The sequence below is a fragment of the Trachypithecus francoisi genome, unplaced genomic scaffold (genome assembly GCF_009764315.1).
Source record: "Trachypithecus francoisi isolate TF-2019V2 unplaced genomic scaffold, Tfra_2.0 Contig01705, whole genome shotgun sequence".
Classification (NCBI taxonomy): Eukaryota; Metazoa; Chordata; class Mammalia; order Primates; family Cercopithecidae; genus Trachypithecus; species Trachypithecus francoisi.
In genome coordinates this window covers 1,189,431-1,201,036 of record NW_022681450.1, presented here as the reverse complement: position 1 = coordinate 1,201,036, position 11,606 = coordinate 1,189,431, and the positions used below count along the sequence as shown (strand labels likewise).

At 52.1% G+C, this 11,606-nt stretch overlaps 1 protein-coding gene across 1 annotated transcript; it reads right to left on the bottom strand.

Annotated features, from left to right (window-relative positions):
- Positions 1–73: 73 nt before the first annotated feature.
- On the bottom strand, positions 74–11,094 carry B9D2 (B9 domain containing 2). The gene is made up of 4 exons (XM_033198879.1): positions 10,349–11,094; positions 9,816–9,907; positions 3,525–3,650; positions 74–637 (listed from the first exon to the last, which is right to left on the bottom strand). Exons 2-4 carry the CDS (start codon positions 9,901–9,903, stop codon positions 324–326), a joined length of 528 nt encoding a protein of 175 aa, XP_033054770.1. The 5' UTR covers positions 9,904–9,907; positions 10,349–11,094; the 3' UTR covers positions 74–323.
- Positions 11,095–11,606: the final 512 nt, after the last annotated feature.

The following is an 11,606-nucleotide window of genomic DNA, read 5'->3' as shown; positions in this document are numbered from 1 at the left end:
GGCCTCGGGAGGGTGTCAGTGGGAGGAGGGGGCAACAGGACACCTGAGGGATGGAAGGGTCAGGAGGCAGACACCTGTAAGAATTGCTCTCCTTTACTGAGCACCTCCCATATGGCTAAGCAGCCTCTTGTCACCCAAAATCCTGCGACCCCATACATTTACTGTCCCCAATTTACAGATAGGGAAACTGGGCCCAGAGGGACCCAGAGGTCCTAGCAAGGACAGGAGTCCTTAGCTGGGGTCCAGCTCTGACGGTCTCCTGACCACTGTGCCTCACTGGGTGTCCAGGGTGTGGATGGTGGTGGCACTGGAGACAGGGTCCCTCAGCACTCAACGCCATAGCGGTCGAAGTTGCGGAGCAGCAGGCTGATCTCCAGGTGCACAGTGCCACCAGCAGCTGTGTGCAGGCGATAGCGGTCGGCCCCACTGTAGATGGTGTCCCCATGCAGCAGCTGTGGCCCGCCACCCACGAAAGCCCGTGCCAGCTGCTCTCGCCAACTGCCCAGGGGCCGCCACGTGGGGCAGGCCAGCTGGTGTGTGCCCGGGCTGCTGGGCACATGGCAAAATCCATAGCCTGCAAGCTGGCAGCGGCCAAAGCTGTCCTGGGACCACACCTGGAAATGGAGCCGGGGCCAGCCTGCAGGAAAGCAGGGAGAAGGGAAAGGAGGGATGGGTGGAGACCAGACTCCTGCTCCTGAGTCCCCGCTCCCTGATACTCACTGGAGACCCCAGGCCCAGTCCTTTCCTCTCTGGGTTTTTGTCCCAGGGTTTCCAACCCAGCCTCCTTTCTAGACTCCCACCCTCTCATCTATTCCCACACAACTGCCAGAGATCTTTCCAAATCCATGTTACTCCCCTGCTAAGGATCCTTCCATAGCTCCCCAGTGCCCTCAGTATAAAGTTCAACCTCTTCAACATTCAAGGGCCTTCTAATTTCCTTTCTGTGTTATCCTCCTCCATGACCCCATGTCAGGGCAGCCCATTGCTCCTCCAGTCCCCAGGTAACCATTGTGGTCCTTGTCAGGGTCACCTCCTGCCTTCCTTCCTCATGTCCCTGCCCTGCTCTCTTTGGACCCAGGGCCTTCTTTCTTGCCCCTCTCTAATCCACCTTCCACCTGGCATCTGGAAGCATCTTTCCTTCCATAGCTTTGCCCATGTCCTCAGAACACACTTCAGGTCCTCAGTCTAGTAGTCAAAGCCCTTGGAGATCCAGCCCCATCTCATCTCATGCTGACCCCTTCCCCTGTGCTAGGCCCTGTTCTAGCTAGCTGGGGACACCGCGGACATGAACATGGATGGCAGACAAAAATTCCTGCCCCCGTGAAGCTGATATCCTAGACAACAAATGTAGTAAATAAGCAAATGATAGGTTAGATCGGATGGTGGTAATTGCTGTGGAGAAAAACAGAGCTGGGTAGGGTGAGGGTGGGGATACCGCTGTAGAAGGGGATCAAGGAAGCTTCACTAAGAAGGTGACATTTAAGCAAATGCTAAAAGGAAGGAAGGGAGTAGGCCATGTGGCCATCTAGAGGAAGAGTGTTCCCAGCCAGAGGGAACAGCAAGTGCCAAGGCCCTGAGAGGGCAGTGTCTGGTGGGGACGGCATGGCTGGAGCCCCGACAGAGTGTGCCTGGTGGGGATAGCATGGCTAGAGCAGAATGAGGTGGGGAGAAGGGAAGGAGGTGCCAGCCAGGTTGTGGAGAGCCTTGTGATACATGCCAAGACTTTGGCTTTTACCCTGAGTGAGATGGGGAACTGGAGGGTTCTGAGCAGAGCGGAGACGGGACCTTAGGTATTCACAGGGTTCCAGCTGCACGTGGGGTGCAGATTAGCGGGGGTTCGGGAAGGGGGCCCCACAGACAAGATTCTTGTCATAGTCCAGGTGAGAGATGAACTTGGACAGATCAAGGTGCTGGGCGAGAAAAGGGTGAGAAGTGGGATTTAGGGTGTATTTCAAAAGTAGAGGCAGTAAGATTTCCTAATGGACAAAATGGGGGCCTGAGAAAAGAGAAAGCAAGGCTGATGCCACCACTGGGGAACCGGAGGCCCCAAGAGCTGAAAGGTTAGAGTTGCCCACCTCACCCACATAGCACCGGAAAGTTTTTCTTTCCCCAGCTCCAGCTTAAAGGACAGAAAGATTATTTAAGAGTGAAATCTCGGCCAGGCGCGGTGGCTCACACTTATAATCCCAGCACTTTGGGAGGCCGAGGCAGGCGGATCACCTGAGGTCAGGAGTTCGAGACCAGCCTGACCACCATGGTGAAATGCCATCTCTACTTAAAAGAAAAAAAAAAAAAAGGCAAAAATTAGCCAGGTATGGTAGAACACAGTTGTAGTCCCAGCTACTCATGACGCTGAGGCAGGAGAATTGCTTGAACCCAGGAGGCGGAGGTTGCAGTGAGCTGAGATCTTGCCACTGCACTCCAGCCTGGGTAACAGAGCGAGACTGCCTCAAAAAAAACAAACAAAAAAAAAAGTGAAATCTCACTTGTCCATCACCTGCTCTGGCTCCCAAGTACCTTCAGGAGATGGCCTCAGCTCCTCAGCCTGGCACTCAAGGTCCTGCATGGCCTGTCCCCTGCTACCTTTCCCTGCTGCCGTCCCGCTCTCCCTCAGTCCGCTAGACGCCCTTGGTTCACTCTCCCCTTTGAGTCTTCCACATGTAGCTCCCTCTGCCTAGAACCTTCTTCTATCCCTCTGCCTTATTAGCTCCACTGGCCCTTCACAGCAAAGTGCAGAAGCCCCCTCCTCCAGGAAGCCCTCTCTGACCTCCCTGACAGAGTCAGGCACTTCCTCTGGGCTCCCATGGCCTCTCCAAATTGCCTATCTTAGTCCCGCCCACTCTGAGATGCCACTGTCTGGAGAGAGGTGTGTCCCCTCCATAGGATGGTGAACTCTGTGAGGAGAAGGCTAAGGGGCACTGCCTTGATCCCCAGTGTCTCTCTGGCATCACCCAACACAGGCTGGACACAGGGCAGGCACCAGGTAAACATTCTTTATACTGGTGAAATATACGGCACATTTACCTAGGCAATTTCTCAGAATCGACTCATCTTCAGGAACCCACATTTCCTACCAAAAGGTTTTCTGATGCCGCTCCTCTCCCAGTACTGATTTCCCCTTTGAGTAGCGGCTCTACTTTCAAGCAGAGGAGCCCTTCCTGGAGAAACAGCTCTTGCCTCTCTCAGACCCTGCCTCCCGGCTTCCTCTTTATTGGAAACTCTCTTTACTCTCTTTTATTGGAAAGTCTCTTTACTTGAATGCCACCTTCCCTCCCACCCTGACCCCCACCTTCCCATCTCCCGCTCCACCCTGGCCTCTGCCCTAATCCTACAAACTTGGGATCGCCTATTGAGCAGGCCTGGGAAAGCCTTAGCTCAGCCTCTCTAGGGCCAGACTTGGCTGCAAAAGGGACCCACGTGGTATGGGGAGCAGGGACAGGTCTTGGTGTTCCCAGACCCAGGGGCCTCAGAGGCTACCCGTCCCCCTCTCTCAGCCTGGCCCCGGGACCAGGTGTGGTACCCACCTTGAAGACCTTTGGTGGCGAAGTGCAGATCGATGGGGTGGGACCAGTAGGCCATGTCCCCTATCTGGGGGGTGTCCACCTGCGTTTGGCCCTCCCGCACGCCTGACAGGAGCTTCCACGCCGCCCCTGCAGTGACAGTGGGGACATAGAGGGGTGGGAGGCAGCCACTGGGAAGGGGATGCCGCTGTGGCTATAGGACTGTTTCTCTGTGGCATCTACTGGAAGGGGTTATGAAGCGTGGACTCTGGAACCAAGTATCTGGGTTCCAATCCTGGCACTACCTCTTCCTGCCTCTGCAACCTTGGGCAAGTCATCTATGACTTGGTCTCCCCATCTATAAAAAGGGCTGAGTAGGCTGGGCGCGGTGGCTCAAGCCTGTAATCCCAGCACTTTGGGAGGCCGAGACGGGCGGATCACGAGGTCAGGAGATCGAGACCATCCTGGCAAACACGGTGAAACCCCGTCTCTACTAAAAATGCAAAAAACTAGCCGGGCGAGGTGGCGGGCGCCTGTAGTCCCAGCTACTCGGGAGGCTGAGGCAGGAGAATGGCGTGAACCTGGGAGGCGGAGCTTGCAGTGAGCAGAGATCCAGCCACTGCACTCCAGCCCGGGCGACAGAGCAAGATTCCGTCTCAAAAAAAAAAAAAAAAAAAAAAGGGCTGAGTAATAGTGCATTCCCCATTGTCTTCATTTGTTTTCTGTTACTCTTAATATCCGAAACTGGGTAATTTACAAAGAAAAGGAATTTCTATCACACAGTTAGGGGAGACTGACCAAGGTGGAGGGGCCCCATCTGGTAAGAGCATTCTTGCTGGGGGGACTCTCTGAAGAGTCCCAAGGCTAGTGTGTTAACATGCCACTCACGTCTCTCTCTCATTTTATAAAGCCACCAGTTCCTCTCCCATGATAACCCACTAATCCATTAACCCATTAATCCATGAATGGATAATGAGCATAGTGAGCACGGGATAAGTCTTCAATATCATTTTATTACTATTCTCACCCCACATTTACAAGCCTAGTCCAAGGATTAAGACGAGGCCAAGGGTACCCTCCAGGAGCACATCCTGAAACACACATAACAATTTCGATCCTACTGAGGGGTGATAATGATAGCTAAAATGCACTGAGTGGTCGGACACAGTGGCTCACACCTGTAATCCCAGCACTTTGGGAGGCCAAGGCAGGCAGATCGTTTGAGTCCAGGAGTTCAAGACCAGCCTGGCCAACATGGCAAAACCCCATCTCTACAAATAATATAAAAATTAAGGCTGAGCACGGTGAGCATGGTGGCTCATGGCTGTAATCCCAGCACTTTAGGAGGCTGAGGCGGGCGGATCACCTAAGGTCAGGAGTTCAAGACCAGTCTGGCCAACATGGCAAAACCTCGTCTCTACTAAAAATACAAAAATTAGTCTAGAGTGGTGGCAGGTGCTGGTAATCTCAGGTACTTAGGAGGCTGAGGCACAAGAATCGCTTGAATCTGGGAGGGAAAAGTTGCAGTGAGCCAAGATTGCACCATTGCACTCCAGCTAGTGTGACAGAGTAAGATTCCATCTCAAACAATGAACAAACAAGCCGGGCGCAGTGACTCACGCCTGTAATCCCAGCACTTTGGGAGGTTGAGGTGGGCAGATCACCTGAGGTCAGGAGTTTGAGACCAGCCTGGCCAACACGGCGAAACCCCATCTCTACTGAAAATACAAAAACTAGGATGGGTGCGGTGGCTCATGCCTGTAATCCTAGCACTTTGGGAAGCCAGGGCAGGTGGATCACTTGAGGTCAGGGGTTCGAGACCAGCCTGGCCAAAATGGTGAAACTCCGTCTCTACTGAACACACACACACACACACACACACACACACACAAATTAGCCCCAGGTATGGTGGCGCACGCCTATAATCCCAGCTACTCGGGAGGCTGAGGCAGGAGAATCGCTTGAATCCAGGAGGTGGAGGTTCCAGTAAGCTGAGATCGCACCACTGCACTCCAGCCTGGGCAACAGAGAAAGACTCTGTCTCAAAAACAAACAAACAAACAAAAACCCAAGCCACACCAAGCCACGCAAAGAATATAAAAATTAGCCAGGTATAGCAGCTCATGCCTGTAGTCCCAGCTACTTAGGAGGCCAACATGGGAGGATCACCTGAGCCCAAGGAGGTTGAGGCTGCAGTGAGCCATGATCGTGCCACTGCACTCCAGCCTGAGCAACAGAGTGAGCCCCTGTCTCAAAAAAAAAAAAAAAAAAATCAAAGAAAGAAAGAAAATGTACCAAGTATAGCAGGGTGTGGTGGCTCACGCCTGTAATCCCAGCACTTTGGGAGGCCGAGGCAGGCAGATCACGAGGTCAAGAGATCGAGACCATCCTGGCCAACATTCTGAAACCCTGTCTCTACTAAAAAAATAACAACAATTAGCTGGGCATGGTGGCACACGCCCGTAGTCCTAGCTACTCAAGAAGCTGAGGCAGGAGAATCGCTTGAACCCAGGAGGCGGCGGTTGCAGTGAGCCAAGATGTTCCCATTGCACTCCAGCATGGGCAACAAGAGTGAAACTCCATCTCAAAAAAAAATTAAGAAAATACACTGAGTACTTACTAAATCCCAGATGCTATGCTAAGCACTTTAGGCAATGCATTCATTTAATCCACCCTCTAGGACTCTTAATTCCCTCCTCACTCCCCAGTTTACACTCTCCACCATGGCCCACATGGCCTGGCTCTTGCTCCCGTCCCTGAATTCATCTCCCATCACTTTCCCTCTCCCTCATCACCCTCTGGCCTCACTGTCCCACTTCTGTCTTCCCACCTCAAGGCCTCTGCACTGGCTGTTCCCTCTGCCTAGAAAGCTCTGCTCCTGGATGTCCCCATCCCTAGCTTTTGTTTTCATCCTTCAGGGCCCAGCTCAAGTGCCACTTCCACAGAGGGGTTCTCCCTGACCCTCTTCTCCAAACACTAGTTTCTGTCACATCATTTCTTTTCATCCTAGCACTTACCACTGTCTGTAATCACAGTGCTTCTTTTTTTTTTTTTTTTTTTTTTGAGGAGGGGGAGACAAGATCTCCCTCTGTCACCCAGGCTGGAGTGCAGTGGCACAATCACAGCTCACTGCAACCTCGACCTCCCAGGATCAAGCAATCCTCCCACCTCAACCTCCTGAGTAGTTGGGACCACAGGCACACATCACTATGCTCTGCTAATTTTTTATTTCTTTGTAGAGACGGGGGGGTCTCACTATGTTGCCCAGGCTGGTCTCAAACTCCTGGGCTCAAGTGATCCTCCTGCTCCAGTCTCCCAAAGTGCTGGCATTACAGGGGTGAGTCACCACACCCAACTGCACTCGTTTATCTGTTTCTTTTCTTTTCTTTTCTTTTTTTTTTTGAGACAGAGTTTTGCTCCTGTTGCCCAAGCTGGAGTACAATGGCACCATCTCGGCTCACTGCAACCTCCGCCTCCCGGGTTCAAGTGATTCTCCTCCCCCGCCTCCCGAGTAGCTGGGATTACAGGCACATGCCACCATGCGCAGCTAATTCTTTTGCATTTTTAGTAGAAATGGAGTTTCACCATGTTAGCCAGGCTGGTCTCAAACTCCTGACTTCAGGTGATCTGCCTTTCTCAGCCTCCCAAAGTGCTGGGATTACAGGCATGAGCCACCGTGCCTGGCCTGTTTATTTATTTTCTGTCTCCCCTGCCGTATGGCCCAGGAAAACAGGGACCTTGCACACTGCTGGATCTCTAAGACCACAAACCCAGCTCTTGGTATACAGAAGGTGCTCAATAAATGTTTCTTGGACAAATTAGTGATCCTAGGAGGTAGGAACTAATATAATTCCCATTTAACAAGTAAAGAAATAGGCTCTGAGAGGGTAAGTTCATGAACATTTATTGAGCACCTGCTGTGTGCCAAGCACTGTTTTCCATGCTGGTGACATAGCTGTGACTACAGCAGACCAAGGTCCCATCATGGAACTGGATTCAGACTCAGCTCTAACTGCAGAGCCCAAGCCTTTCATCCAACTGCCTCAGTATTCTTGGCTGGGTCAACACCCCCAGCAACTCCCTGAAATAATAAAAATCAGGTTAGTCATTACTCCCTTCTGGGTTGAGTGAGGGAAGCACCAGGCCCTCAGTCAGGCTGCTTAAAAGCAAGATTTCCCAACATCCCTATGAAGAACAAATGAGGAAACTGAGGCTCCAAGAGGGGATGGCATCTGCCCAGGGTCACAGAGAAGGTGAGTGGTGGGGTGGAACCTGGAAACCAAGTCTGACTTCAGAGTCTGCCTCTCTTCCATCAACTGGAGGGTCCCGATTTCCTGGGAATCTCAACTTCCACCTCACTTACCTGTAGAATCAAAAAGGACCAGAGGCCAGGGGCAGTGGGTCACACCTGTACTCCCAGCACTTTGGGAGGTCTAGGCAGGCGGATCACCTTAAGGCCAGCCTGGCCAACATGATGAAACACCATCTCTACTAAAAATACAAAAATTAGCTGGGTGTGGTGGCGGGCGCCTGTAATCCCAGCTACTCGGGAGGCTGAGGCAGGAGAATCACTTGAATCCAGGAGGCAAAGACTGCAGTGAGCCGAGATCGTGCCACTGCACTCCAGCCTGGCGACAGAGTGAGACTCTGTCTCAAAAAAAAAAAAGAAAAAAACGGCCGAGCGCGGTGGCTCACGCCTGTAATCCCAGCACTTTGGGAGGCCAAGACAGGTGGATCACGAGGTCAGAGATCGAGACCATCCTGGCTAACACAGTGAAACTCTGTCTCTACTAAAAATACAAAAAAAAATTAGCTGGGCGTGGTGGCGGGTGCCTGTAGTCCCAGCTACATGGGAGGCTGAGGCAGGAGAATGGCGTGAACCTGGGAGGCGGAGCTTGAAGTGAGCCAAGATTGCGCCACTGCACTCCAGCCTGGGCAACAGAGCGAGACTCCATCTCAAAAAAAAAAAAAAAGGGACTAGGACTCAGGCCTGAAGACATGATAATGCCAAATGGCCACATCTGTTTCATGGACATTTATCTGTGCCAGGCAACAACATACCCCAGGCTTTACAAACAAGACCCCATCAAAGTCTTGTATGAGCCAGGCAAACACTGAATGGGCACTTCATATTCCATCCCTATTCCTATTCTAAGTGCTGTTGATATTTGTTTAGTACTCATGACAACTTCAACAGGTAAATATTTCTGTTACTCTCATTGTACAAACAGAGAAGTCGAGGTGAAGAGAAGTGCCCAAGGTCACATAATCAGCCCAAGGGTACATTAACAAGCAATAACTAGTTTTGAACCCAGGCAGTCTGTGCTCTTAACCTCAAACCTGTGCCGCTTCTTGGCTGCTATTAGCTTCACTTTCAGACAAGGAAACTGAGGCTCAGAGAGGTCAAGTCCAAAGGTCTCCAATTAATAGACGGGAGAGTTAGTATTTAAATCCAGCCTGTAATCCCAGCACTTTGGGAGGCCGAGACGGGTGGATCACGAGGTCAGCAGATCGAGACCATCCTGGCTAACATGGTGAAACCCCGTCTCTACTAAAAATACAAAAAAAACTAGCCGGGCGAGATGGCGGGCGCCTGTAGTCCCAGCTACTTGGGAGGCTGAGGCAGGAGAATGGCGTGAACCCGGGAGGCGGAGCTTGCAGTGAGCTGAGATCCGGCCACTGCACTCCAGCCTGGGCGGCAGAGCGAGACTCCGCCTCAAAAAAAAAAAAAAAAAAAAAAAAAAAAGTATTTAAATCCAGATCTGGCAGCCCATGGCCCTAACCATTACACTATACCATGACTCTATAGGGCCTCAGTTGGGGACGCATGAACAAAATTACTTTCCTGGGATGTGGTGGCTCATGTTTTTAATCCAAGCACTTTGAGAGGCTGAAGCGGATGGACTGCCTGAGCCCAGGAGTTTGAGACCAGCCTGGGCAACAATGCGAGACCCTGTCTCTACAAAAAATTAAAAAATTAGCCACACTTGGTGGTGCGTGCCTGTAGGCCCAGCTTCTCAGGAGGCTGAGGTGGGAGGATCACTAGAGCCCAAGAGTTTGAGGCTGTAGTGAACTATGATCACACCACCTTACTCCGGCCTGGGCGACAGAGAGAGACCCTGTCCATAGCCCCCGCACAAACAAAAATACAGATGGGAGCTTGAGACTCATGTGGACAGGGTGTCGGCTAAGCCTGGAGTACAGAGAGCTGATGGAAGATGAGGTTAAGGGGCTGCGTTAATGGGTCGAGGAAGGAGCATGCAGCCTCTAGGCTAGGGGTCTTGATGTGGAAATGAACCAGGCCTGGAGGAATACCTGTGTGAATGCCCCACTTGCAGAAGAGGCTACTTTCCGAGAAACCGCTGGCCCCCACGATCTGCCCGATCACGTGCACCTCAGCCATGGCCCTGGGAGGGGAAAAAATATAATCACAACCCTGTGAGGTAAGTGTATTATCTCCATTTGACAGGAGGGGAAACTGAGGCCCAGCAAGTAAAGGGTAGTACTAGGATTCCAAGCTAGCTTCGTCACACCCGAGGCTGACGTCTGGACCACAGATCCTAATTGCCAACCCATGAAAGCCTGGAAAAAATGGGGGGACCCTTGTCTGGGGAACCAGCATTTAACTCTGCGAGGTCTAAAATATCCTCTTTGGGTTCAGGTCGGCGGAAAGCCCCCCCGCCCCCCGACGAGGGGACTATGGCTCCGCCCACGAGCGCAAAAGACCCGCCTTCCGCGTCAAGTCAGCCACCCCGCTTCCCTCCCCCAGCAAGCTCCATAAGGCGCATGCGTTGAGTTCCGGGCCGACTTAGCCACGCCTCTAAGCGCAGCGCATGCGTTATTCCTACCTTAGCGCACTTAACGGTTAGGAGGGGCGAAAGTGGCAACGGGGGTTGTAGTTCATGGGGTTGAGTTGATTCGTTTTTCTCTCCGCGGGCGCCTACCAGGCCTGGCTCGCGTCTTTCCCAGGACCTTCCTGGCTGCGAGAGATGGAAGCCGCGATACTTCCGCGTCCGCGCTCTCCTTGGGTTCCGTGGTTGTTGCTGGGGCAACAGCAGGCTCCTCCCCTGGCTTTGTACTCGCCCTCCGCGCCACTGATTGGTGCTAGGCGTCCCCGGGAGGCGGGGTGAGCCTGTGATGGACATTTTCCTCCTCTCGCTCCATTTTGGGAAAATAGCATCTCTCCAGCTACGGCAAAGGGTTCCGCCATTTTGGGCGTGGCTAGGAAGCTGCCATGTTGAGTGTGGCTGAGGAAGTTTGAGTGTCTCCCAGATGTCCTCTTTACCAAAAAAGCAAATCCGTAACTGCTCTGTGCTGCGGACCCCACCGAAGAGCTTTCCGGGATCACAAATCAGAGATTGAACCACGACCAAGGAGGAATTCCTTCCAGGACCTCGTGTACATCCCCTACCTTGTAACGAAAACAAAGCAAAAAAATCACTTCTCATTCACAGAGAGTGGAGAAATTGGGGAGTGGGTTCTGCTTCCGTTTTAGAGTTCCCCTAGGTTTTTCAAGGACAAGGAAGGAAGTTGGACTTCTACCAAGCTACTGCCAAGTTCACTGTTAAACTGCTTGAGTCTGAGCAAGGAACCGTTGGGGTAGCGAAGAGAAATGAGGAACTGGGATCCCCTTATTTGCAGAAAATCCTCTTTTCTATTGATTGATTTCTCAATCAAGAAATGGAGATGTCCCTGGATGCCATCATTTCCCACATCAAGCCAGTCATCAGGTCCCATCAAGACTCCATAAAAGGGTCGCACTGTGTAACCCAGACTGGAGTACGGTGGCTTGATCACAGCTCACTGCAGCCTCTTAACTCCTGGGTTCAAGGGATCCTCCTACCTTAGCCTCCCATGTAGCTGGCATCACACACATGCGTCACCATGGCTGGCTAAATCTTTTTTTTTTTTTTTTTTTTTTAAGAGATGGAGTCCTGCTGTGTTGCTGTGTTGCCCAGTCTTGTCTTGACCTCCTGGGCTCTAGCTAGCTTCCCAGTTTGCTCTCCCACACTGCCGGGATTACAGACCTGAGCCACCCAGCCAGGCCAATAGACACAAGTATTTAAAAGCTACCCTTGGCTAGGCTCATGACTGTATTTCCAGCCC

Bases quoted from the DNA above. Each gene is read 5' to 3' on its own strand.
- B9D2 (XM_033198879.1), bottom strand. From the start codon at position 9,903: ATGGCTGAGGTGCACGTGATCGGGCAGATCGTGGGGGCCAGCGGTTTC. The intron at 3,651-9,815 runs GTATTCCTCCAG...CTGTCACTGCAG, and splicing joins CAAGTGGGGCATTCACACAG to GGGCGGCGTGGAAGCTCCTG. The intron at 638-3,524 runs GTGGGTACCACA...GCTTTCCTGCAG, and splicing joins CGCCACCAAAGGTCTTCAAG to GCTGGCCCCGGCTCCATTTC.